This window comes from Sus scrofa, chromosome 6 (genome assembly GCF_054392235.1).
Source record: "Sus scrofa isolate SSC_HxYL_T2T_F1_AM1 chromosome 6, Sscrofa_HxYL_maternal_Yorkshire_Landrace_v2.0, whole genome shotgun sequence".
Taxonomy (NCBI): Eukaryota; Metazoa; Chordata; class Mammalia; order Artiodactyla; family Suidae; genus Sus; species Sus scrofa.
In genome coordinates this window covers 60180122-60207005 of record NC_139388.1, presented here as the reverse complement: position 1 = coordinate 60207005, position 26884 = coordinate 60180122, and the positions used below count along the sequence as shown (strand labels likewise).

General features: G+C 43.3%; 2 protein-coding genes across 14 annotated transcripts in view; one reads left to right on the top strand and one right to left on the bottom strand.

Annotated features, from left to right (window-relative positions):
• Window positions 1–2916: 2916 nt before the first annotated feature.
• Window positions 2917–26884, bottom strand: part of LOC100625598 (uncharacterized) — a 35675-nt gene continuing 11707 nt past the window's right edge. Inside the window, exons 2-6 of one of the 13 annotated variants that reach the window (XR_014806606.1) lie at window positions 25083–25140; window positions 18120–18198; window positions 17429–17534; window positions 17313–17344; window positions 11136–14013 (exon numbers count right to left, since the gene is read on the bottom strand). Coding sequence is in view for 1 of the 13 variants with exons in the window: in XM_013995279.3 (XP_013850733.2) it covers window positions 13984–14013; window positions 17313–17344; window positions 25083–25140 (120 nt within the window). In the remaining 12 variants the exon portion in view is untranslated. Of the gene's footprint in view, window positions 3999–4830; window positions 5089–5528; window positions 7856–11135; window positions 14014–17312; window positions 17345–17428; window positions 17535–18119; window positions 18239–25082; window positions 25141–26884 lie in introns of those variants that run through there. The other 12 variants (XR_014806604.1, XR_014806595.1, XR_014806600.1 and 9 more) reach the window with 12 other exon arrangements.
• ZNF577 (zinc finger protein 577) lies at window positions 7909–19269 on the top strand. Its single transcript, XM_013995217.3, is given in 6 exon segments — window positions 7909–8090; window positions 9999–10143; window positions 12364–12490; window positions 13204–13299; window positions 17761–19067; window positions 19070–19269. Coding segments are annotated over 5 exon segments (1587 nt in total). The 5' UTR covers window positions 7909–8090; window positions 9999–10128; the 3' UTR covers window positions 19112–19269.

Below are 26884 nucleotides of genomic sequence, written 5' to 3'. Positions count from 1 at the left end.
GTGGCACAGGCTGGTGGCTACAGCTCTAATTTGACTCCTAGATTGGGAACCTCCACATGCCATGGGTGCGGCCCTAAAAAGCCAAAAAAAAAAAAAAAAAAAAAGAACTATTTATAGGAGTGCAAACACATATAACTGACAATGTTTGTCATCCAACCAACCAATGAGGAGAAAAATCAATCAAGTGACTTTGTTCAGTGATGCCAGATTGAGCAAACAAGGACATTATGATAACTGTACAAACAATTATAACTGTATTCCATTGGACCAAAAGGTACAGACATGATTAGCATGTTAATGATAATAATGTTATGGGGTTTATAAGATATGTCATACATTTTGTCTTTTCACATTTTATAAATCCTCCCATAATATTGTTTTACATTCTCTATCATGATCAATGGAGGGCAGTTTAAAAGATTTGCACTTGGCATTCCTCACAATAATTTATTCCACTGGCTAAAAATCCAAGGCTTTTCTCTTTTTAATTTCTTTCTTTCTTTTTTCTTTCTTTTCTTTTTTCTTTCTTTTTTTTTGAAGGGTGGGGTGGGGAGCTTCTCTTTTTTTTTTTTTTTTTTTGTCCTTTTAGGGCTGCACCCTCGACACATGGAGGTTCCCAGGCTAGGGGTCCCTAAATCAGAGCTGCAGCTGCCAGCTACACCACAGTCACAGCAATGCTGGATCCAAGCCACCCCTGCAACCTGCACCACAACTTGTGGCAACACTGGATCCTTAACCCACTGAGAGGGGCCAGGGATTGAACCCGAGTCCTCATGGATACTAGTTGGGTTCGTTACCACTGTGCCATGATGGGAACTTCCTTCTCTTTTTAATAAGAGCTCTGATTAGCTTTGTTCTCGTTGTACCTGAGTTTCTTTGGCCTTTTCATCAACCTTCACCTTTTCACTTGCATACCAAAATAGGATAAAAAACTGTTCATACTTTTTAAGACACACCCCCCACTCCACCCTTATTTTTCATTTTGGATAGTTTCTATTGTTGTGTCTTCAAGTTAACTAATTTTCTCTTATGCAATATCTAATTGCCATTAATTCCATCCAGTGGATGTTTTATCTCATTGTAATATTTAATTTCTAGAAATCTGATGTGGGCCTTACTTTTTTTTTTTTTTTTTTTTGGTCTTTTTTTTTGGGGGGGCTGCACCTGAGGCATATAGAGGTTCACAGACTAGGGGCCGAATCAGAGCTGTAGCTGATCGACCACAGCCACAGCAACGCCAGATCTGAGCCACGTCTGCAACCTACAGCGCAGCTCACAGCAACGGATCCTTAACCCAATGAGTGAGGCCAGGAATTGAACCAGGGTCCTCATGGATACTAGTCAGGTTGGTTAATTGCTGAACCTTGATGGGAACTCTGGGCCTTACTTTTTTCATCTTTCATATCTCTGTTTAACATGGTTTACTTTTAACCTATTTATCACTTAATATTTAAAGTGGTTTTCTAGTAGGCAGCAGATAGGCCTTGCTTTTTTAGAGTCGACAACATGTCTTTTTATCGGAGTGTTTATATCACTTATATTTAATGTGAGAACATGGTTAGGTTCAGACTGAAAAGAGGCAATTTACTATTCATCCCAACTGTTATGTGCTCCCCCTTTCCTCCTTTTTTCCTATCTTTTGGAGTAACTGATTATGTTTTATCTTTATCACCTTTGTTGCCTTATTAGCCATAATTCTTTCTTCCTTTCTTTTTTGTTTTTTTGTCTTTTTTTTTTTTTTTTTTTTTTTTTGGTCTTTTTAGGGCCACACCTGTGGCATATATAAGTTCCCAGCCTAGGGGGTGAATCTGAGCTGCAGATGCTGGCCTGTGCCACAGTCACAGTCATGCCGGCTCTAAGCCATGTCTGTGATCTACACCACAGCTCCTGGCAATGCCAGATCCTTAACCCACTGAGTGGGGCCAGGGATCAAACCTGTGTCCTCATGGATACTAGTCGGGTTCGTTACCACTGAGCCATGATGGGAACTCCCATAATTCTATTATTTAACTGGTTCCTTTAGAGTTTACAGCATTTATCATTAACTTATAAGTCCAGGTATTATTATATACTTCTTTGTGTATAGCAACAGAATCTTATATTATCCTGGAGTTCCCGTTGTGGCTCAGTGGTTAATGAATCCGACTAGGAACCATGAGGTTGCAGGTTCAATCCCTGGCCTTGCTCAGTGGATTAAGGATCCAGCATTGCTGTGAGCTGTGGTGCAGGTTGCAGACGCAGCTTGGATCCTGCGTTGCTATGGCTCTGGCATAGGCCGGTGGCTACAGCTCCGATTCGACCCCTAGCCTGGGAACCTCCATATGCCACGGAAGCGGCCCAAGAAATGGCAAAAATACAAAAAAATAATAATAAAAGAATCTTATATTATCCTTCCATTTTCTGTGGCCAGATCAGCTTCACTGAAGAGACTGTCTGCTGGACGCTCCTGGGATATATATTTAGGGGATAGGTAAGTTGGTTTTACATGATAAACCCACATTAGCATTCCTAACTCCATGTCCTTTTGAATATTTTACAATATATGGAACAAGGAATACCTGGCATTTAAACTTTAATGTAAGAAAAGAAACTCATGGATTTGGAGAACAGACTTGTGGTTGCCAAGGGGAGGTGGGGAGAGAGTGGAATGGACTGGGAATCTGGGGTTAATAGATGCACACTATTGCCTTTGGAATGGATGGGCAATGAGATCCTGCTGTATAGCACCAGGAACTATATCTAGTCACTTGTGATGAAGCATGATGGAGGATAATTCAGGAAAAAGAATGTATATGTGTATGTGTGACTGGGTCACTTTGCTGTACAGTACCGAGGTCCAGCCCCAGCAGCCAGGGAGTGCCGAAGGAGAGGATGGGCTACAAATGGCGCGGAAAGAATTGGAGCCAACTCCTCAGCTGCATGCTGCAGATGACCCAATTTATTAAATGAAAAGCATCAGTTTTTATACCCTATCACAATCAGGTTTCGTGTAAGATTTGACATTAACATTTGATTTAAAGCCCTTTTGTTCCCTCCACCCGAGATACAAAAAAAGGTTAGTTAAAACATGTTCCTTTCAACTTTAGATTTTCCTTCAAGATTACAAACTTAAAGTTTCACACTGTATTTTTCTTAAAAGGTCAACAACAGTAGCTATTCTATTCTATATTAAGAACAAAGCTTTAATAAGTAATAAACTATGATACCTAACATTCTTTAACTAAAGGTGTATGTAGTTAACAAAACGCATGAAAGCCTTGGGCTCATGACATTCTTAAAACCACGATTTATTTGGCGCCAGCAAGCTAAGCATTTAACCTATTGTGCTGATTTACGTAAGTTCCAAACCACCAATTTCAATAGAAAGGAGTATTATACCCCAAAATTAACAAATGCCCCCACAAGGGATGAAAGTTACAGGTGACACTGTTATTTGATAAAAAATATATCTATTATAGCAATTTATAGGCCAAACAACATTTTTCCCAGCCCCAAACTTCTTTTTAAGTAAAGGGACTGAAATCATAAGTTTCCCCTGTATACTCTCACAAAATAGGTGCCATAAATTGTTACTCCAAAACAAAGGCTTTTTCCATTACATTGTTTAAATAACTTCATTCTGTTTTGGTTCAAGTGTTTTACGTACCCAGGGCAAATCTTTAGCAGTAAGAAAGCTGTGAATAGAGATAGAAAAGGAAGGATAAACACAGAAAAATAGATTAACATATTTTTTAGGGGATATCATTTTTATTTTCCTGGAGCCGATGTCTTTCAAGGGATTGCTCTGCAATCCTTCTTCTTTCTTCAGCTTGTCTGTAGCTCTGCTAACCAGACAAGCCTCACGCATCCGCAATCCTTCTTCTTTCTTCAGCTTGTCTGTAGCTCTGCTAACCAGACAAGCCTCATGCAGGTGCCGACTGTGGCTTTGCTTTCTTTACTGGAGCAGCCTTATGGCTCCCGACAGTAGAGGAGAAAATTGACAGAACACTGTAAACCAACTATAATGGGAAAAAAAATCATTTAAACTTTAGTGTAGCCCACCTCTGAGTCAGGTTTCAGTCAACCAACCAAACTGTTAGAGCCACTCTAACTGAGCTCACACATGAAAAGCAGAACCAACTCATAGTAAGCCCACACTGAATTTGCTTCAACCAAAATCATATTCCTTCTACCACAATCCCACGAATGTTTCCCAGCTTCCTACCAAACACAAAAGCAATATATTAAAAAGCTAAATTCTTCATGACTACACTGGGTTTATCCAAAGAATGCAAAGTCAGTTAAAATTTGTTTAATTTTATAAAAATGTAATTCACCACTGTAGTAGACTGCTCTGGTAGCCATAACAAAATACCCCAGAGTTGCTATTTAAACAACAGAATTCTCTCATAGTTCTTGAGGCTAGAATTTGAAGATCAAGTTTCCAGAAGATACAACTGCTGGTGAGATATTGTTTTTTTTTTGGGGGGGCATCTTGTTGTTGTTTTTTGGTCTTTTTAGGGCCAAGCCTGCGGCATATGGAGGTTCCCGAGCCTAGGGGTGGAATCAGAGCTGTAGCTGCCAGCCTACACCACAGACACAGCAATGTGGGATCTGAGCCGTGTCTGCAACCTACACCACAGCTCACCACAATGCCAGATCAAGGCCAGGGACTGAACCTGCATCTTCCTGGATACCAGTAGGGTTGGTTACTGCTGAGCCATGATGGGAACTCCTTTTTTTTTTTTTTTTTCCTGAGATACTTCCTTCTTGTTTCTCTTCTTATAAGGACACTAAACTTAATGGATCAGAGCCCCAACTCTACAACCTCATGTAACCTTAATTACTTGCCTTAGGAGCCCCTATCTCTAAATAGAGCCACACTGGGTTCTAGGGCTTCAACATGTGACTCGGAGGTGATAATAATAATCGGTCCATGATAATCCACCACTGGCTCCATCCTCCCGATTTACATCCTTCTTGCATGCAAAATGCACACATTCCATCCCAACAGCCTCAAGATTGTCATCCGAGTCAGATATGGGTAAGAGCTGCGGCACAATTCATCCTCAGGCAAACTCCTCTCCAGCTTTGGCTCCGTGAAACCAGCTAAAATACAAAAGTGGGACGGGGTGGGATAGACATTCCCATTCTAAGAGACAAATATAAAGAAAAAAAGGGCGACAGGTCCTAAACAAATCCAAAACCTAGAGAAACAAATTCCTTTAGATCTTAGGGCTTGAGACTATCATCTTGGGGTCACTGCTCTGTCCTCCAGGCATCATGGGTCACACTGTAGGTTGGAATCATAACACTCTTGCTGTCATGAAGATATCAAAGCAGCAATGCTTGCTTTTACACTCTGCGCACCAGCAGAGAGACAGGCTGGGACCTGGGATCTAGGACTCTTTGCTGCAGCGCTTGCATCTGGACAAACATCTCCTCTAGCAACAAAATACAAGGAAACTATAAGGGATTAAAAATAACTGCATGCACGTGTGGTTGGGGCAAGTTATGAACAACAAGATAGAAAAAGACTTGAAACTCACCTGCCATTTCTGCGGTATCAGGAGCAAAAGCACATGAGCCCGACACACAGCACTACCAAGAGGATGGGCAGACCACCCAAGCCACCCTCCAGCTGACTCCTGGACCAACTCCTACCCTCACCCCATGTCAGGGACCAACTCACCCCACTTCAGAGAGCGAGCAAGGGAACCTGTTACTTGTTTTCAATCCCTTGCACTGCAGCCCAAGACCCAATAAAGCCTTGCCTGAATTTCTCTCCTGGCCTCTTATCAATTTCTATTGATTAAAAAATCCAAGAACCCTGATTGATAACAGTAGAATGTATACCTCCATAAAAAAGGGCTTGGGTGTTTTTTTGTTTGTTTTTGTATTTTTAGGGCCACACCACGGCATATGGAAAGTCCCAAGCTAGGGGTGTAATTGGAGCTACAGGTGACAGCCAACACCACAGACACAGCAACGTGGGCTCCTTAACCCATTAATCGAGGCCAGGGATCAAACCCAAGTCCTCATAGAATGCCAGTTAGGTTTGTTACCGCTGAGCCATGACAGGAACTAAGGGTAATTTTTGTATTTCCAGCACCCGGTTCTGTATTTGCCACATAGTAGGCATTTTAAAAACATCTGCTGGGTCAACAAATGAATGATTAACCCCTTTAGTTTGAAGGCTGAGTCAGGTTGCATAATTACTGGAAATAAGGTTTTATCAACTGGGACACAACATTAAATAGAACCACCTCCCTTTCTCAGAGTTTTTTTTCCCCCTTGGCTGCGTCCATGGCATGTGTAAGTTCCTGGGCCAGATAGTGAACCCACACCACAGCAGTGACTGGAGCTGCAGCAATGACAATGCCGGATCTTTAACCACAAGGCCACCAGGGAAGTCCTAGAGCTTTTGAATCAAAGTATTTCTCATCTTTGTGGCAGGAAAAGCGAGCCCCGCTTTTGGCTCCTCCCATGGTAGAAGGGTGAACCATGCCTCTCCACTGGCTCTGCCCCTTTTACTGGCCCTTAATCAACCATGTTCCCCATTTTCTGCCACACATCATAACAAGAGCTGTATAATCCCTCTGTTTTACTCTCAGAACAATGCCTTCCTCAGAGGTTCTCTACAGCCTACAATGGCCTCAAACGCAGCTTCTTCAATGCCCCCTCAAACTGAGCAGGTCCCTGAAGGGATCCCAGGCACAAAAGCCTTTCTGTGTCTGGCAATTCTTATTTTTAGGAAATGGCCTTCCCTGAGTTCTAAGGTGGAGGGGGGAGGCAGGTTCAGACATGATCAGGGAAGGATGGGGGTGCAGAGACCAGGGAGGAATAGTCAAGCAATAATAATGCAGCCTTGGGGCAGTGTCCTGATTCCCTCTCAAGGGACACACACAATGATATAGGCATCTCATACACCTAAAAGATTATATTCCTTATGCTCCTTCTGCAAATGGACAGCGTAAAATCCAATAGCTTGGAGCCCTTTCCTTGGGCTTCTCCCTCACTTGATTAGGAACCCTGAACACAAGCACGTGTGAGTTAGAGATTATAAACACCTGATGTTTTTCAAGACCTTCCCTAGTTTGCTCTAATCTCTGATCAACATGCCCTTTTCGCAGGTCTTGTTATTCTAGGAAGTCAAGATGTGATGACTCAGAAGACCACCACCAGGATCACGCTGAGATCTCCTGACACCAGCTTCGATAACTACGAGTCCCCAAAACAAAAAAGAATGCATGTTTGCCCCAACCCTGATGCTTTTTCTTTATTACCCAGCCCTGATCTTGTCTGAAACCTTTTTTTCTCCTTTTAGACTATAAAAACTCCCTGCAATTCTTCTCCAGGGGAGGGCACAGTCTCCAAGGTATTAGCCTGCTGGGACCTCCTTTGCCTGGCAAAGTAATAAAAAGCTATTTTTTTTCTTCTTCACCCAAAACTGTCTCCGAGTTTCGACACTGGTGGACAGAGGGCCAGTTTCGCGCCCCTCTTACCAGCATTCCTAGGATATTAGTTGTATCTTATTGTTACTTTGCTCGGATTCCCTCGCGGTTGAAATGCTCAGAGATGGGTGCGCTCACTTAGCTTCTCTCTATCCCTTACATCAAAGGGTCTGTAAGTCCACAACCACCTCTGTCCATCCTTGAGAGACACAGGCAGGCCTGAGTTTCCGAGAAGCTAAGCTTTTTGCAGCGCCCCCGACGAATGTTGCAAAGTCAGGTCCCCGTGGGTCAAGTGGCCTGGAAATGTGGTAAAACAGGTCGTTTTCGATAGCTTCTCACCGTTTGTTGACCTTCCCGCGAAAGGCATAAAAGACCTCGCCCGCTGTTCGTCCATACCGGGGAAAACGGCGGCGGCGGCTGGCGGAAAAGAGGCCCGAGGGGGGCGCGGAAATATTACGTCACAGAGGGGCCGCCAGGAGGCAGACTCCGGGTCTCCGGAACCCCGGTTGGTGGTCCAAGTTGGCCTCCATTCTTGCAGCTTTTGGGGGTCTTGTTAGCTGCCGGGGTTGGTCGCTGGACTACCGATTGTGGGGTAAAGTTTTCAAACAGTGGTCCGATGCTTTGCCACCGGCAGTGGAGACGGAGATCGTCCATCAGGTCAGTGTCAGGTTCTGGGCGTGTTTCCGAGCCGGGGAGAGCGCGTTGGGGCTGTTTTTTGTTGTTCCGGACCAAGCAGGGGGTCCGTGTTGTGGGGAAGCGAGCGGTAATCCTCTCTGGGGTGTTCTGTGTTAGTGGATCAGTCGGGGGCTCCGTGCTGAGAGTTCCCCGTGGAGGGGAGCTCACGCGGTTCTGTGTTGCGACCAGAACTTGGGAGGTCCCCTTGCCGAGTAGGCTTTGGAATGTTTTCGGTTGGGGGAACTGGGCGTCGTGTCCCCATCCGAGCCAGCTTTGGGGGAGCTTACCGCGGGTCTAATTTTAGAGATGGGGTTTCTGGTCCTCTTGCGTCGGTGTTTACTGCATATTCCAACTGAAAACACAGCCTGACCCAAATAATGACATCCTATACTCCTCCAGAAAACAGTTCTCTTTAAAATTTAGTGTATTTCATTTTCAGTATTGGAATCAGGTGTGTCGGTATTGGCATAACTTTTTACATTTTTAATCCAACATCCTGTCATAATCATTTTGACATTAGAAACTCTTCGGAAGTTTTCTTCTTTTCTTTTTAAAAAAACTGTTACACTTATGTTCCAACCAGTGGTTGTTTTAATTTGTGTAGAACTAACATATATATGTTTAAGTACTACACTTTCAGGAACGTGTGATGGATTTCCTCTAACTCAAGTTTTGTTTTGTTTTCTGTGTTTTGTTTCTTTTTGTTCTTAAATCAGCTGTAATGTATTTGTGTATTTTCGTTGTGTCTTTTATGTTTATTTGTAAGTAGTTTACATTTTTGTTGTGACTGAAATGGTGTCCCCCCTCCATGATCCCACTCCCTCTTTCTTTGTTTAGTCTAATTTTACGAAATGCCAAGAGCAAAAAAAATTTTGTTTTGTTTTTTAGGGTTGCAGCCAAGGCATATGGAGATTCCCAGGCTAGGTGCTGAATCAGAGCTGTAGCCGCCATTCTACACCACAGCCACGCCAGATCTGAGCAATCTACACCACAGCTCACAGCAACACTGGATCCTTAACCCACTGAGCAAGGCCAGGGATCGAACCTGGGTCCTCATGGATCCTAGTCGGATTCGTTTCCACTGAGCCATGATGGGAACTCCCATATTATTTTTTTTTATTCTCTCCCATTATAGGTTATTACAAGATACAAGTATAGTTCCCTGTGCTATACAATAGGTCCTTGCTGGTAATCTATTTTAAATAAGATAGTGTGTATATTTTAATCCCAAACTCCTAGTTTATCCCTCCCTTTCTCCCCTCAAAGGCTTTGTGTTGTTGTTGTTGTTAGGGCTGCACTTGTGGCATATGGAAGTTCCCAGGCTAAGGGTCAAATCAGAGCTGCAGATGCTGGCCTACACCACAGCCACAGCCACACAAGATCTGAGCCCCATCCAAGATTTACACCACAGCTCATTGCAACGCTGGATCCTTAACCCCCAGAGGCCAGGGATCAAACCTCCATCCTCACAGATTCTAGTGGGGTTCTTAACCCACTGAGCCACAATGGGAACTTCCTCAAAGGCTTTTTAATTTTATTTTCATTTATAATTTCTCTCTCTTTAAAATTTTCTTTCTTTCTCTCTCTTTTGTTTTTTTTTTTTTTGGTCTTTTGTCTTTTTTTCTAGGGCCACACTTGTGGCATATGGAGGTTCCCAGGCTAGGGATCTAATTGGAGCTGTAGCCACCAGCCTATGCCAGGGCCACAGCAACACGGCACCTGAGCTGCATCTGCGACCAACACCACAGCTCATGGCAACGCTGGATCTTTTAACCCACTGAGCAAGGACAGGGATCAAACTCGCAACCACATCGTTCCTAGTTGGATTCGTTAACCACTGAGCCATGATGGGAACTCCTCTTTTTCTTTTCTTTTTTTTTTTTTTCACAGCAATGCCAGATCCTTAACCCACTGAGCGAGGCCAGAGATCAAACCCGCAATCTCATGGTTCTAAGTCAGGCCCAGAGAGACAGAAGACAGAGCCTGCCCTAGAGGTACAAGCCTGCCCTTAGAACTGGAGATGATCAAGGGCCAGGTGAGGTTTTTTTAATCTCTTTTATCCTTTGTTTCCCAGTGGATTTGTGGAAGCTTTGAAAAAACAGGAGTTCCTGTTGTGGCTCAGCAGTAATGAGCCTGACTAGTATCCTGAGGACAGGGGTTTGATCCGGCATTGCCATGAGCTGTGGTGTAGGTCACAAGCGAGGCTTGGATCTGGCGTGGCTGTGGCTGTGGTGTAGGCCAGCAGCGGTAGCTCTGATTGAACCCCCACCCTGGGAACTTCCATATGCCGCAGGTACAGCCCTAAAAAGATGAAATAAGTAAATAAAACAAAAAAGGAGTTCCCGTCGTGGCACAGTGGTTAACGAATCCGACTAGGAACCATGAGGTTGCGGGTTCGGTCCCTGCCCTTGCTCAGTGGGTTAACGATCCGGCGTTGCCGTGAGCTGTGGTGTAGGTTGCAGACGCGGCTCGGATCCCGCGTTGCTGTGGCTCTGGCGTAGGCCTGTGGCTACAGCTCCGATTCAACCCCTAGCCTCGGAACCTCCATATGCCTCGGGAGCGGCCCAAGAAATAGCAACAACAACAACAACAACAAAAGACAAAAAGAAAAAAAAAAAAATGAGCCAATCATTCTTGGTTTGGTCCTTGTGTGATTTTTGTTTGTTTGTTTTTATAGCCACACCCATGGCGTATGGAAGTTCCTGGGCCAGGGATTGAATCTGAGCTGTAGCTGCAACCTAGCTAAAGCTGCAGCAACACTGGATCCTTTAACCCACTGCAGTGCGCCAGGGATCAAACCCACACCTCCACAGCAACCTGACCCAATGCAGTTGGATTCTTAACCCGTTGTGCCAGAGCAGAAACTCTGGGAACTCAAATGATACACAGCTACATCTGCATGCAAGAGAGTCAGGCAAACAGAAGTATTTGTACCAAAAGAAACAATCCCGTTACCTTTTTCCTGCCCAACCCCCAACTCAAAGGGTAACAAATGTTAATGGTTTGGGTCTCCTTCTACAAGTGACATGTGGTAAAATGTATCTATATTTATATTTATATAACTTACGTATATATTTTATATATACACTCCTCTATGTATAGATATGCATTCTTCTTTTTTTTTTTTTTTAAGGGCTGCACTTGCAGCACACAGAGGTTCCCAGGCTAGGGGTTTATTCGGAGCTACAGCTGCCGGCCTACACCACAGCTCACGGCAACACCAGATCCTTAACCCACTGAGTGAGGCCAGGGATCGAACCCACAACCTCATGGTTCGTGATGGGATTCGTTTCCGCTGGGCTACGACGGGAACTCCTATGCATTGTATAGTTGATTTTTCACATGCCTAGGGTCATACCATATATATGCTATTTGGGAGCTTGATTTTTTTCATTTGAGAGAATGCCTTGAAGATCACTGATATCTGCCTCATGGATTTTAATGTCTGTATAGCTTTTCATAGCTCGGAGGTGTGGCACACCCTCCTTTCCTCTCTTTTGGACATTTAAATTATTGATAGATTTTCAGGAGTTCCCTAGTGGCTTAGCAGTTAAGGATCTGGCATTGTTGCTGCCATGGCTCAAGTTACTGCTGTGGCATGAGTCTGATCCCTGGCCAGGGAACTTCTGCATGCCGTGGGTGCAGCCAAAAAAAAGTTCAATTACTGATAGATTTTTCACTCTTATAAACAAAGACATTCTTACTATACAATGTTTTTTATATCTATGCAAATATTATTTTGGTACTTTTTTTTTTTTAGGCTGGGAAGGACTAACTGGTAGAATTCCACAGGGCTGCAGTTTGAATGTTTGTGTGCCCCCAAAATTCGTATGTTGAAATCCTAACCCCAGAGACGATGGTATTAGGAGGTGGGGCTCTGGGAGGGGTGTAGGTTATAAGGGTGAGGGCTTTACGAATGGAATTCGTGTTCTTCTAAAAGCAGCTGCACCGAGATCCCCCGCCCTTCTCTGTGAGAGCACCGTGAGACGGTGTGCTCTTTGAACCAGAAAGCAGGCCCTCGCCAGAATACGGCCCTGCTGGCACCCCGATCTCAGACTTCCCAGCCTCCACAACTGCGAGAAATATATTTGTTGATATAAGCTCCCTGGCCCGTGGTATTTCGTTCCAGCCCCCCAGTGGACTAAGATACGTGGGCCACAGGATGTGAACCAGTCCCAGCCGTGTAATTTACCTCCTGCCCCCCTTCCCACATCATGTATTCCACTGAGCATGGCACTGGAATTTGTTATTACAGAGACCTTTGTCCTTCGAGGACGTGGCTGTGGGTTTCACCCTGGAGGAGTGGCGGCTACTGGATCCATTTCAGAAGGACCTGTATAGGGAGGTCACGTTGGAGATCTGCCACAGCCTAGTGTCAGTAGGTAAGGATGGTGTACGGTCAGGCCCCTCGAGATGGCTGTTCTCTTGTTCTCTGTACACCCTCTGCTCGGCCAGTGCCTGCCTCACCTGCACCTACTCACGTGACTGACCTTGCCACAGGCTTGCCCTAGGCCCAGCTGGTGATACCCTGGTGACACAGGACATCTCCACTGTGAGAGCTTCTCAAAGGGGCAAGGAGGGGGGTGCCTCTCTGCTGGGTTCCAACCTCATGTCCATTTTCCCCCATAACTGGTACCCTCCCCGGACCCCTCTGGGAGCAAAGGCTGCCTCCATGTCCTGCCTGCCGTCTGTGCACATGGTGGGCTGTCCCTCTAGGGCTCTGCTTCAGACATGGAGAAGCAGTTGTCAAGCCACTGATGTCTCGGTTGCTGCCTGCAGGCTCTTTCCTCAGTCTTGAGGCTGGGCAAGTACAGGGCTTGCAGGCCTGTGGGGCACAGCCCGGCAAACAGCATCACAGTCAGCTGCCTCCCCTTTCTCATTTGGTGGCCTCTGTAGGGTTCCTGGAGCACTTCCCGGTTTGGCCCACAGCATCACAGGTCGTCTTAGCGCGTACGTGCTCCCCTGCCGAGTTGAAGGTCCTCACTTTACCAAAGTATACGTGATGTGGTCCCTGAAATAAAGCTTTCTCTAGTTTTGGTAGATTCCTCAGGCTCCAATACTTGGTGCTAAGCATTCCGTCATTTTCCATTTGCAGGTTACGAAGCTCCCAAACCAGATGCACTCTTCCGGTTGGAGCAAGGAGAACCCCCTTGGAGAAGGGAGGGAGCAGCCCAGAGTCCCACCTGCCCAGGTGAGTGAGTGAAAACCAAGAAAATGGGGAGAAATGACCTAAAAATTCCAGCTGGTCAGTGAAAGGTTGACACTTTTGAAACGTTGTCTCGAGAACTTTCCTTATACCAGTTGGTGACCAGCAACCGAACACCTTTCTTGGTGCTCTTCATTAGGGCTGTTCTTCTTTGCCTGCCATTAGATGTCTTTCTTTTTTGAATTTTCTGGCTCTGATTGCAGTTGGTCTCATCCAGGACCTTGATGTCTTAACCCGGTTCCATTCCTCCCGCGTGTTCAGTCACGCCTTCCCCATGTCTCCTTCTGCAGGGGTCTCACTTCCTGTTCTCCACCTTACCTGCTGTGAGATGCCCTCACTAGATACACAGTGCGCTTTGCACTTCACGCTCTCCTTACCTCTGGAATGTCCCTGCCCCCTTTGAAAGGCCAGTAGCCCTCCCTGGCAGCCCAGCTCACCTTCGTTCATCTGAAAACCACACACACCTCGTCTCGCAGGGCACCCCATATACTGAGTCACCCTCTGTGTCCCCACCTTTCAGATTCTGTTTTTGTTTTTCTCTCACCACACCTGTGGCATGTGAAAGTTCCTGGGCCAGGGACTGATCCCAAGCCGCAGCAGCGATCCCGAGCCACTGCAGTGACAACGCCAGGTTCTTAACCTACTGCACCACAAGGGAACTCTGCACATTTATTTTTTGAGGTTGAGAAGATAAGAACCCTGCCAAATATAAAAAGAAGTATCAGGGTTATGGTAGGAAAAGGGTCAGAAGATGTCCCAGAAATAAGTGACAGAATCATTCCAAGGAGGAAGTGATCTGTTTTACTGAATGCAACAGATGGTGTCTAACAACCTGAGGGCATCTGGGCATTTGATTGCGTTGCATTTTTTTACATTCAGATACTGTCTTCTTTCACTTTTTTACACTTTCCCTTCCTGTCCAAGAAATTCCAGGGCACACTCAGAACTCCCTGTTTCCTGACTTCCTATCTCTTTTGTATCTACATGCATTAACTCAGTCATGACCATATATTTTATTGTTTTCCTGGTTGGTATGAGGCTTTCTCCATAAAGAGAAAAGGATCTGAATCTTATTCTTTTTTTTTTTTTTTTTTTTTTGGCTTTTTAGGGCGGCACTTGCAGCATATGGAGGTTCCCAGGCCAGGGGTCCAATCAGAGCTGTAGCCACCAGCCTGTATACACCACAGCCACAGCAACACCAGATCCGAGCCATGTCTTCAACCTACACCACATCTCACAGCAACCCCAGATTCTTAACCCACTGAGTGAGGCCAGGGATCAAACCCACATCCTCATGAATGCTAATCAGGTTTGTTAACCACTGAGCCATAACGGGAACTCCTCATTAGGGTTTCAATTTTGTTTTTTCATCAGGGACATGTGTAAACTATGTGGGAGCCTTTTCCAACTCTAGGCTTTGTCTCTTGAGATTCAGCTTCTGATTTGCCACGTGTGGGGAGTGACCTCGGGCCCATGAAGTTTTTGAAAGGCTTGCCAGGCTATGCTGCTTTGACCCCTGCAGTTGAAGGACCACCACTCTCATATGCCCCAAGTGAGATTCAGATGTAATGTAATATGGAAACACCTTCCAAGGGTACAAGTCTCTGTTGGGAAGGGTTGACATAGGTGCATAATATTCTGAAATTTTTAACATTTGGTTATGAGGTAGAGACAAAGACCTTTACAAAATCAGAGAAAACTGAGCTTTGATAAAGTGTTACAGAGAGGATAAAGTTGTAGGGTTTTTAAATTTTTTTTTTTTTTGAGAGCATAATAAAGTAATTTCTGCAAGAAAGAGAGCTGGGGTGTTTTTGTTTGTTTGTTTTGTTTTGTTTTGTTTTTGGCTGTGCTATCAGCATGTGGAAGTTCCCAGGCCAGGGATCAAACCTGTGCCACACCAGTAACCCAAGCCGCTGCAGTGACAACACTAGATCCTTAACCCACTGAGCCACCAAGGGAATTCCAAGAGAGCTGAGTTTTAAATAAAAATGATAGAAGGCCTTGTTGGTCAACAATAATATAAAAAGAAGATTCTGAAGATGGAAATGAGGAAAGCAAAGTGGGAGACTGTTAATAGATCGGCCTGTAGGAAACTGTCTAAGAAAATGGCTGATTACATTGGATCTTACGTTAACCGTTGGCTCAGAAAGTGTGGATTTGGTTTTGTCTTGTCTTTCTTGGCTAGTTCTGGAGAGTTTTGCTTGATAGCTGTGTGGTAACATTATAATGATAGGAAAATATACCTTGGAGTTCTAGAATAAATGGAAGATAAGGCAGATGAATGTTTTAGTCCTGGATAGGGAATGATTTTTCAGAATCTCTTCTCAGATGGGTGCCAGAGATGATGTAGGAACAGAGTTTAAGGAAAACTCTGGCATTAGTGGAAAGTAGAACATTTGGAGATGAGTTTATTAAATACATTATAATGGCAGTTATAGGATATGGGCTATACCTGTGTGTTGGCCACTGGCCACATGGGGGCTACTTAAATTTAAATGTAATTAACATTAAGGAAAATTACAAATTTATTTCTGCAGTCCTTCTAGCCATGTTCAAGTGCTCAGCAGACGTACATGGTTAGTGGCCACCACGTTGGAAAACCCAGTGTAGAACATTTCCATCACTGCCGAAAGCCTGATGGGGCAGCTCTCAGTACAGTTACACTATGACCAAAGAAGGGGATATTTCTCCCAATCAGTACATGGCATATGGGTAGATGGCCCAGGGATGAATTTTAAAAATTCTCTTGGATATACTGGATCATGTGAGGTTTTATCACACCTACATAGAAAGGAGAGTATTAACTACAGTATTAAATAGGTGATTGGTGTTTTAGGAGAGCTTAATTTTGGTGTGTAGTTGGAATGAGAGGAGAAAAATTTAGTGGGTGATTATTGAATTTTTACTTGGTAATCTTGGAATCAGATGCTATGAATCCTACATTCTGATTTCCCAGTTCTAACCCTTTGTTACTAAAATCCATGTTGCTCCCTTGTTTGATCAGTGTAGATATGGTGTGATGTCTTTGGATGGGCTTTTCATGTTCTCTGCATATCCCTGTCCCCAAACTCTAAAACTTAGAATCCCTTTGTCCTGGGCCCTCCTCTTTCTCTACTCAATCATTTATATACTCATGACTTAAAATTGTTACCTTAAGTCTAGGACTTTCTCCATACTCACAGACATAACTGGATACCTCCTATTCTCTCTTGAATATGTATTTATCATTTCACACCCGTTGTATACCTCAAAATGGAGCACTTGATTCACCACAAATGCTGAACCCACGTCCTTATTCTTCCACATCTTATTAAATGGCATGAGCTCCTACATACATGCTTAAGCCGCATATTGAAGAACTATCCTTGATTCTTCCCTTTTATGCCTTCAGCATTCTTTCTGATGGTAGGGCTTATCTTCTCTCTTCTATACCTGCCTTTTCCTCTTCCATACTACGTACTTTGTGTTTGTACATTTTTCCGTCTCCATGGTAGTCAGTCATTCATGCTGAAGTTATTGTTATCTCTTGCCTAAACTCTTCCATTGCCTCAACAGTTTATTTCTCCAATTCATTCTCTGTATGAGTCATGTGACCATTTGAAAATATCAATTCAAACATGTTGTATTTCTGCCCCCCAAATTTTTGGTTGCTTACTGCCATTGTTCTTAGCAGAAAATCCAGTCTTTAAGAAAGTCTAAAAGATCTTTATGCTCTTGATTCTACCTACCTTTCCAAACTTAGCTGTTTCTATTTCACTCAAACTCAGGAGAGTTCAGTTATGCCAACCTCCCTTATGTTTCTTGATCAGTTTTCTGGGTTTTGCATTTGCTGTTCCCTCTTCTTGCAATAGTCTCCATCTAGTTATTTGCATAACATTGCTCATTCTTATCCTCTGTTTTCCCTTGTGGATGACTACTTTAAGATTGACTTACTGCTACTCCATCACTTCCTCCATACCATTTTTCATGTCCTGTAATTTTCTTACTTCTTTGCTTACCTCTTGATTCTTGCTCTCTTCCCCTCCTGTTCCTAGAATACAGAGAGACAGGATATATTAATCACACTGTAGTGACATACTAATTCTACTATTCTAATATATTCCCAAACACCAACCATTCAGTGTTTGTTGGATGAATGGATACATCTCTTTCATCTTCTTTTGTTGTATTCCAATCACAGTGTGGTTCTATTCCTACTTCTGTCCCCATTTTGCAAGGTCCTATTTGGAAAGAAGATGTCCACATTCATTGGAGACTATTCATCATTGATTCTAAAGTAGCTGTTTTTCCTTTTGCCATTTTATAATGTTCATTTTTCTCACAGAGCATAGGCTGTATTTCCATAGGGTACATTTCTCTTAGAACTGGATCTTATAAGATCCCATTTTGTACCCCTCTTTTTCCCCCTAAAATGATCATGGATGTTTTCATTGTTCTTTTTCCTAGACGAAATATGGGAGCTTGACCCTATGCAATGGCACTCAGAAAAGCAAAACAGGATTAAAACTTTGGAAAGCTGTCAGCAAAGCTATGCACTTGGAAATAATTTCGATTTATGCAAAAGCCTTGTTCCTTTAACACAAAGACCCAGTAAGTTTGGCTCACATTATAAAAGTTTGAAATCACCTTTAGGTTTTGTTATTGAGAATAGAAGACATACAGTAAAGGATTCTGATGAGTTTGGTAGATGTGGGAAATCATCTCTCTGTCTCCACCATGATAACACTCTTATGGGAATTAAATACCATGGTTGTGTTAAACCCAGTAGCACTAAATCACAGCTCAATGACCATCAGAAAACTTACCCAGGAAAGAAACCACATGAATGCAGTGAGTGTGGGAAAACCTTCTCCATGAAGGCACAGCTCATTCGACATCAGAGAACTGAAAGAGGAGAGAAACCCCATGGATGCAGTGAATGCGGAAAAACATTCATGAGGAAGATTCAGCTCACGGAACACCAGAGAACTCATACAGGAGAGAAACCCCATGAATGCAATGAATGTGGGAAAGCCTTTTCCAGAAAGTCACAGCTCATGGTCCATCAGAGGACACATACAGGAGAGAAACCTTATAGATGCAGCGAATGTGGAAAAGCCTTCAGCCGGAAGTGCCGGCTCAATAGGCATCAGCAATCTCACACTGGAGAGAAGCTCTATGGATGCAGCGTGTGTGGGAAAGCCTTTTCCCAGAAGGCTTATCTCATTGCACACCAAAGACTGCACACAGGAGAGAAGCCTTACGAATGCAGCGAATGTGGAAGGACCTTCTTTTTTAAGTCAGACCTGACCAAACATCAGAGAATTCATACAGGAGAGAAGCCATATGAATGCAGCGATTGTGAAAAAGCCTTCAGAAGCAAGTCCAAGCTCATCCAGCATCAGCGGACTCACACTGGCGAGAGACCATATGCCTGCAGTGAATGCGGCAAAGCCTTTGCCCACATGTCAGTCCTTATTAAACATAAGAAAACTCACACGACGGAGAAAGCTGTAGATTCACTGAAGCTGGAGAAACCTTCCTCAGGGAGTCATAGCTCATTATGCCTGAATGAATTCATACCAGAGCAGAACCCTGTGAACACAGTGCCTGTGGAAACATCTTCAGAAACCCAGCCCTTATTAAACACCAGCGAGCTCCTCGGCGGCAGAAACGTAATGACTGTGGACCAGCCTTTTCTGAAAAGCCAAGCTTCATTAGATAATCGGGAACTTACACAGGGAATAAGCCTTGCAAATGCAGTGGATGTGACAACCCCTCCAGTAATTATGTCTTATATGTTACAGACATTGTGTAGGAAAAAAAATCCTCTGATACCAGAGATGGGGAAAAGTCTTTAGCCAGAGTCCTCCCCACCTTCATTATGTGTCAGAGCCCACTTAGGACAGAAATGCTATGGATGTAGTGATTGTGGAGGACATGGCCATGAGAAGTTAGTAAATATCAGTGAAATCATATTAGACCAGAAATGCAGCTCTTGGGGAAGCCTTTTCCTAGAGGTGATAATGTACTTGATAGCAAAGAGTTCCCACAGGGCCAAAACCTTGGGAAAGAATGTGATGGTTTTTCAATGATAATTGTACCTTATGACTTGTCAGAGAAGCATGGAAAGACACCCCTAGAGGCACTGAATGTGGAAACCATGTTTAGTAGATATGGAAGAACCCATAGGAAAGAAGAACCCCTGAAAGCAATTTTTTTAAAAAATGGAAATTCTATCACCAGCCTAACTCATATATCACAATTTTACCTTGGGAGAGTGGGAAAGACTTCTCTAATAAAGTTAACCTTCTTGGAAGTTCCTGTCATGGCTCAGTGGTAACACCTAACTATTATCCCTGAGGATGCGGGTTCAATCCCTGGCCTCACTCAGTGGGTTAAGGACCCGGTGTTGCCATGAGCTGAGGTATAGGTCAAACACGCAGCTCGGCTGTGGCTGTGATGTAGGCTGGCAGCTATAGCTCTGATTCGACCCCTAGCCTGGGAACTTAAACATATGGTGTGGGTATGGTCCTGAAAGACAAAAAAGAAAAAAGAAAAAAAGGGAAACCTTGGACACCAGAAATTACATTATGCAGTGAAAACCTAAGAATATAGTGAATATAGAAGTACAGCTGTATTAGTTTCTTATGGCTGCTGTCACCAGTTTCCACAACACAATTTATTATTCTGCAAGCCTGAAGCCCAAAATGCATCTCTCTGGACTAAAAATAAGCTTGTTGGCAAGGTTGCATTTCTTTTTGGAGGCTCTAGAGGAGAATCTGTCTCTTTGCTTTTCCAACTTCTAGAAGCTGCCCAAATTCCATGGCTTGCAGCCCCTTTTCCTTTCTAAAAGCCAGCAATGGCTGGTCCTCTCTTTCATTCACTCTAACACTCATTTTCCCACCTCTTCCTTCCATGTGATTATATTGGGCCCACCCAGATAGTCCAGGATAATCTCCTATCTTAAAATAAGATAATTAGCCACTTAAACTGTATTTACCACCTGATGTCCCCTTTGCCTTATAATAAAATATATTCAGAGGTCCTGGAGATTAGGATGGAGACATCTTTGGGAAGCCATTATTCTGCCTACCAGAGACAACCCTTTGGCACCCAGTGAGTCATGTCCATCCCAAACCAAAATGCATTCATCCTATTCTGACATCTCCAAATGTCTCAACCCATTACAGCACCAACTCAAAGTCTCAAATCTCACCTAGGAGTTTCCTGGTTGCTTGGCAGTTACGGATCTGGCATTGTCACTGGTGTGACTTGGGTCACTACTATGGTGAAGGTTTGATCCCTGGCCTGGGGATTTTTGCATGCTGCTGATGCAGCCAAACAAAAACAAATAACCCCCCCCCCCAAAAAAAAAACCTTACCTAAAACTCATCAGCTCAGGAGTGTCAAATCTCATCATCTAAGTCTAATATGGGAGTTCCGCTGTGGCTCAGAATCTGACTAGTAACCATGAGGATGTGGGTTCAATCCCTAGCCTCACTCAGTGGGTTACCGATCCAGCATTGCCATGAGCTGTGGTGTAGGTTCCAGATGAGGCTCTGATTCTGCACGGCTGTGGCTGTGGTGCAGGCCAGCAGCTACAGTTCTGATGCAGCTCCTAGCCTGGGAACTTCCATATGCTGCAGGTGCAGTCCTAAAAAGATAAATCAATCAAATAGTCAGATCAATCAGTCTAGTATTGGTGAGGCTCTGGGTATAATCCATCTTTGTTTTCCCCTTAACCCAGCACAGCGCCCAGCCTAACACGTAGCAAGCATTCAATATTTACATTTGCTGAGGAAACCAACCACACACGTAGGAGCTGCTCTTACCCTTCCATCCCCCATAATCCCTCCTTCTCTCAAACAAAGGTGTGGATGAGACCTTGTCAGGCTGCTACATGCCCTCCTGTCAAAACTAGCCCTCTAAAACCTAGATGAGGGGACTTGTCCCACATGCCTAATGCCCCAGTGTCTGTGACAGACAGAGATTCTAATGACAGTCCTGCCAGAAGCCCTGAGGTGCATTCCCCGCCCACTTTGGAAGTCCACTGTTTTGCTCAGTGTACACTTTATGTACTTGTAAACATAGAGCATGTTAATCCGCATGGTATTTAGAAAATCTATAATTAGCCAGGCTAAAAACAAGGCAATAAACTGCCCGACAGAAAGTAGCCCAGCCCGGAGATGACATGCATTTTTGTTTTTATTTTTTGCACAACGCCATGGTTGCCAAGCTTAGTTCTTTCTACCTTTTTTAGATCTACAACACTGATATATAAGAAACTTCTTCTACAACTTTTTGGAGAATTACCGTTTAGAAATAGATACTGAAGAGATGGTCAGGTCCAAACTCTTCCCTCAGTTGAATCTCACAATGTGGAAGCATTTTATAAACTCTAAAGCCACATAGCACTGTGACCAGATGACTCTCAGGACCACTGATGTGGGGAGTCGGTGTCTCCTGGTTCCTGACTCTAGACCCAGGCTCCTTCCCACTGCAGCTATGCCTGTTGAACAGCTAATGTCCTCCCATGCTGCTTTGGCACAAAGCTCAGGTGGGAAAAGTTAGTATAAATATGCCCTGCAGGGAAATAGTTTTCTTCTAAGTTGGATCTTGTTTTAACTATTTAGGGGGAATTTATTATTTAGGAAAATCTTACAGTGAAATTTTCACTTGGGGAGGAAGCATTCTATAAATTATCTGCAGCTGAATTTATTTTCTACTGTATTTGTTAAATCTAGAATTGGGTTTTCTGATGACTGACAGACCTGGTCATTTCTCTCATATATGTGCATAAAAGATGGGGTTAAACAGACCTACTGTTCCTGTTCTCTTCGGCCACATGAGAGCTCCCGTGACCTTGGGTAAGTCCCTTACCTCTCGAATTCTTGATCCTCTCTAATATAAAAGGGGTTTAATGAAATCTACCCTGTCTATACCCTCAGCAACACTGGGAAGATCAAGCAGGAACATGTATGTATGTGAAAGTAGTTTTAATAACAATTAAAACAACAAGAGTAATAGCTAACATTTAACATGAGTCAGGCATAGCTTTAGATGAATTAACTCATTTCATTCCTTTAACTCTAATATGCAATTTCTGCTGTTGCCGCCAGTTTATAGACAGGAAAGTAAGGCACAGAAGTTAAGCAACTTGCACCAGAGACAAAGTAATAAAGAAGTTGGAATAAGCTGCGAAATACTAACTGGGCACAGTGAGACTATATTAGAGCTGATTGTGATGGCAAGAGATAACATACAAATGTGTGATATCACAGGAAAATAAAATAATCACCATTTTATTTTATGTTTTATTACTTCTGGCCATAACAACCACATGGGGAAATTCCCAGGTCACCGGTCAAACCCCAGTCACAGCAGTGACAACAAACCACAGCAGTGACTACAAACCACAGCAGTGACAATGCCAAGTCCTTAACCACTAGGCCACCAGGGAACTCCCAACCATCACTATTTTAAAGATGGAGCAACTAAGATCCAGCGAGTCTTCATGATTTGCCAGATGTCAAGTACTACATTTTTAGAATACCTATAATTAAAATATATTTGGAATATGATCAAAAGTATTCCATTTTTAAATTTGGGAAGTAGAGCAAAGCTGTTAGTAAGTGGAGTGTGGGATTCAATGGCCAAGTTTTAAATTCCAGCATTACTGCCTAACCAGCTATTTTACTGTAAAATTAAAAATTAAATCTGCTTAGACAATTGTAAGAATAAATGCCTAAATGATTTTTAAAAAAAAGATAAATCAATCAAATAATCGATCAATCGATCCATCTAGTGAGGCTCTGGGTATAATCCATCTTGAGGCACATTTCTCTCTATGAACCTTTTAAACTCTAGAAACAATTTCTGTGGTCCTAAAATACTTAATTCCATCTTCTATCTTAATTCCCCTTTACCATGCAGTGTGACGCATTTACAGATTCGGGGGAACCGGACATAAAACTCTTTGGGATTTGCCATTATTTTGCCTACCATAAAAACATTAATTTCAGAGAACTTCAATAAATTCCTACCTAGCCCTTAAATAAACTTGGAAAAGCATATTCCCAGAGAAGTAATTATCTAAAGTAATTATCCAAGTACATCAATACTTTTTTCTTTTGTGTGTGTGTGTGTCTTTTTTTTTTTTTTTTAGGGCCGCACTGGCAGCATATGGAGTTCCCAGGCTAGAGGCTGAATCGGAGCTACAGCTGCCAGCCTACACCACAGACACAGCAACACAGGAACCGAGCCAAGTCTGTGACCTACACTACAGCTCACAGCAACGCCAGATCCTTAACCCACTAAGCAAGGCCAGGGATTGAACCTGCAACCTAATGGTTCCTAGTCAGATTCATTTCCACTGCTCCACGACAGGAACTCCAATACTTTTTTCTTTAGTAAGAAAATCCTACACTGATTTTTAGATATGAATTCCATGGAATGCTCTTGAAACGTAAAAATCAAATTATCAGCCTTGGAAAAGAGCTCAAATGTCCTAAAGGAATGTGAGATTTATGCTACTGGAAATGCTGCCAAACATAAGTTTGTATCTATTCTGATTATATAAATTAATATATCCATGAATATCATACTGCACTTAAATACTGACCAATATTTTTTATAGCCAATTCCAACAATTCCTTTTCCTTCAACAGAATAATATACATATCTTCTCACCTTAAATAACTAAAAAAACCAGAGAAAACATGTGAATGGACTGTTTCTTTTTTTTTTTTTTTTGTCTTTTTGCCATTTCTTGGGCCACTCCCGCGGCATATGGAGGTTCCCAGGCTAGGGATTGAATCGGACCTGCAGCTGCCAGCCTGTGCCACAGCCACAACAATGGCAGATACCAGCCGCCTCAGACCTACAGCGCAGCTCATGGCAACGCTGGATCCTTAACCCACCAAGCAAGGCCAGGGATTGAACCCGAGGCCTCATGGATACTAGTCAGGTTTGTTAACCCCTGAGCCACAACGGGAACACCAGTCTCCCTGAATTGAGATGGAGTTTAGAGTTCGGAGAATGCAGCTTGGCTCAAATCCAGGGGGCAGATTACAGGAGAGCTGCATTCAGTAAGAGAAAGTTCTAGAATTCTGTAGAGTTCCCCCACAAGTTTTAAAGTTGTGATCAGCACCTTTATGTGAGGAAGCTCCCTAGGCTGGAGAAAGAACCAGTGGAAATGGACACGCAGAACCATCCTTGGAGCTTTCGCAAAGTCAGGAATAACCTGGGCTTCCACCCACTGGAATGGCAACACGTCCTCACGTTTGGAGAATCACAGTGGAACCTGAGAAGAGCATTGCCTCGGGGAGTGGGGGTGGGGGAGGCTCTAATTGGATCAAGACTAAAGGCTCCTCTGAACTCTCATACCAGAGCATAAAGGCAAACACCTAAAAAGCCAAACTGTTTCTAAGTAATGTAACTGCTTCCCAAAACAGCCCAGTACTAGTCAAAGGAATAGGAAACTGGTAATGTAAAATTCATGACATCTGGAGTTCCCGTTGTGGCACAGCAGGTTAAGGACCCGAAACAGTGCCCATGAGGATGTGGGTTTGATCACTGGCCTCGCTCAGTGGGCTAAGGATCCCGTGTTGCTGTGAGCTGTGGTTGTAGGTTGCTGATGCAGCTCAGATCTGGTGTTGCTGTGGCTGTGGTGTAGGCCAGCAGCTGCAGCTCCAATGCAACCGTTAGCCCAGGAACTTCCATATGCTGCAGGTGTGGCCTTAAAAATAAATAAAATTCATGACATCTGGTATCTAATCAGCACCTACCCAGATGTGCAGAGAAGCAGGAAAACAGGATCCATAAACAAGGACAGTTGATAGAGACCTGGAAAAACAAAAAAAAGAAAAAATTAAGAAGCAAAAACAATTTTAAAATGTGGATGCAGCTAGAGATTATCTTACTAAATGAAATAAGAAAGACAGATACCATATAATATCACTTATATGTGAAATCTAAAATATGCAAAACAGAAACAGACTCACAGACGTGGAGAACAGACTTGGGGTTGCCAAGGTGGGGGGAGGGAGATGGACTGGGAGTTTGGGGTTAATAGATGCAAAGAATAACATTTAGAATGGATAGACAACAAGGTCCTACTGTAGAGCACAGGGAATTATATCCAATCTCCTGGAACAGATCATGATGGAAAATAATATTTTAAAAAATAATAGGCCTTCTCTTTCTGACATCCCTTAGTATGAGAATCTCCAGTTGCATCTGTGTTGCTGCAAATGGTATTATTTTGTTCCTTTTCATGGCTGAGTAGTATTCCGATGTGTAAATGTACCTGTATAGCACAGGGAACTACATCCAGTCTCCTGGGATAGACCATGATGGAAGAAAATATGATGACCCCCAAATTTCTATCTACAGGGCAAAGCTTCCCTTATCCTCATAGAGTCTCCTGGACATTTTGTTTCTGCACTTGAAGATGTAATAGCCAAACTTCACGTCAATTTTGGTCCCTCTTTTCACTCATGCCACAAATTCAACCCATTAGCAAGACTAGTCTTACTCTCACTATATCCCAACAGCCTCCGCTCTTTTCTGTAACTATTGTTTTCACTCATGCTTCAATGTCCATTATTTTTTGCCAAAAGTATTATAGTTTTCTTGAAAATAATCTCACTTCTTTAACCTTGATTCTCTCTAGTCTCCACATAACAGCTAGATGATTTTTTTATTTTACTATTTTTATTTATTTGTAAAAAGTAAGTAGGGAAAGTCAGTGTTTCCAGCTCCTAACCCCCCAAAGGTCATGAACATAAAAATAAGCTTCAGAAACATCTGGATTTCTAAAGATACAAGGTTTTGACAGTTAGCTGGGTGGGAAAGATGGGGTATAGAAGATAAACCACCATATAGAAAGGACAATCTTCTGCATCAGGGGAAGGTAGAAGGAAAGATCTAAGTATAAGAAAAATGCTATATGACAGAACAGACCACTACAAATTTTCACAACTACAATCCACAGGCTTAAAAATAGCACTGGGAGTTCCCCATCATGGCTCAGCAGAAACAAACCTGACTAGTATCCATGAGGATGCGGGTTTGATCCCTGGCCTCACTCAGTGGGTTAAGGATCTGGGGTTACTGTGAGCTGTGGTGTAGGTTGCAGACACGGCTCAGATCTTGCATTGCTGTGGCTGTAGGCTGGCAGCTATAGCTCCTACTCAACCCCTAGCCTGGGAACTTCCACATGCCGCTGGTGCAGCCCCGAAAAGACAAAAAATAAAAATAAATAAATAAATAAAAATAGTATTTATGTCACAATAGTTAAGACTTTGGACAGAGGAGTGGATCAAGAAGATGTGGTACATATACACAATGGAATATTACTCAGCCATTAAAAGGGACAAAATACCAGGATTTTTAGCAACATGGATGGACCTAGAAATTATCATACTAAGTGAAGTCAGCCATACAATGAGACACCAACATCAAATGCTTTCACTGACACGTGGAATCTGAAAAAAGGACACAATGAACTTCTTTGCAGAACAGATACAGACTCATAGACTTTGAAAAACGTATGGTCTCCAAAGGAGACAGTTCGGGGGGTGGGGGG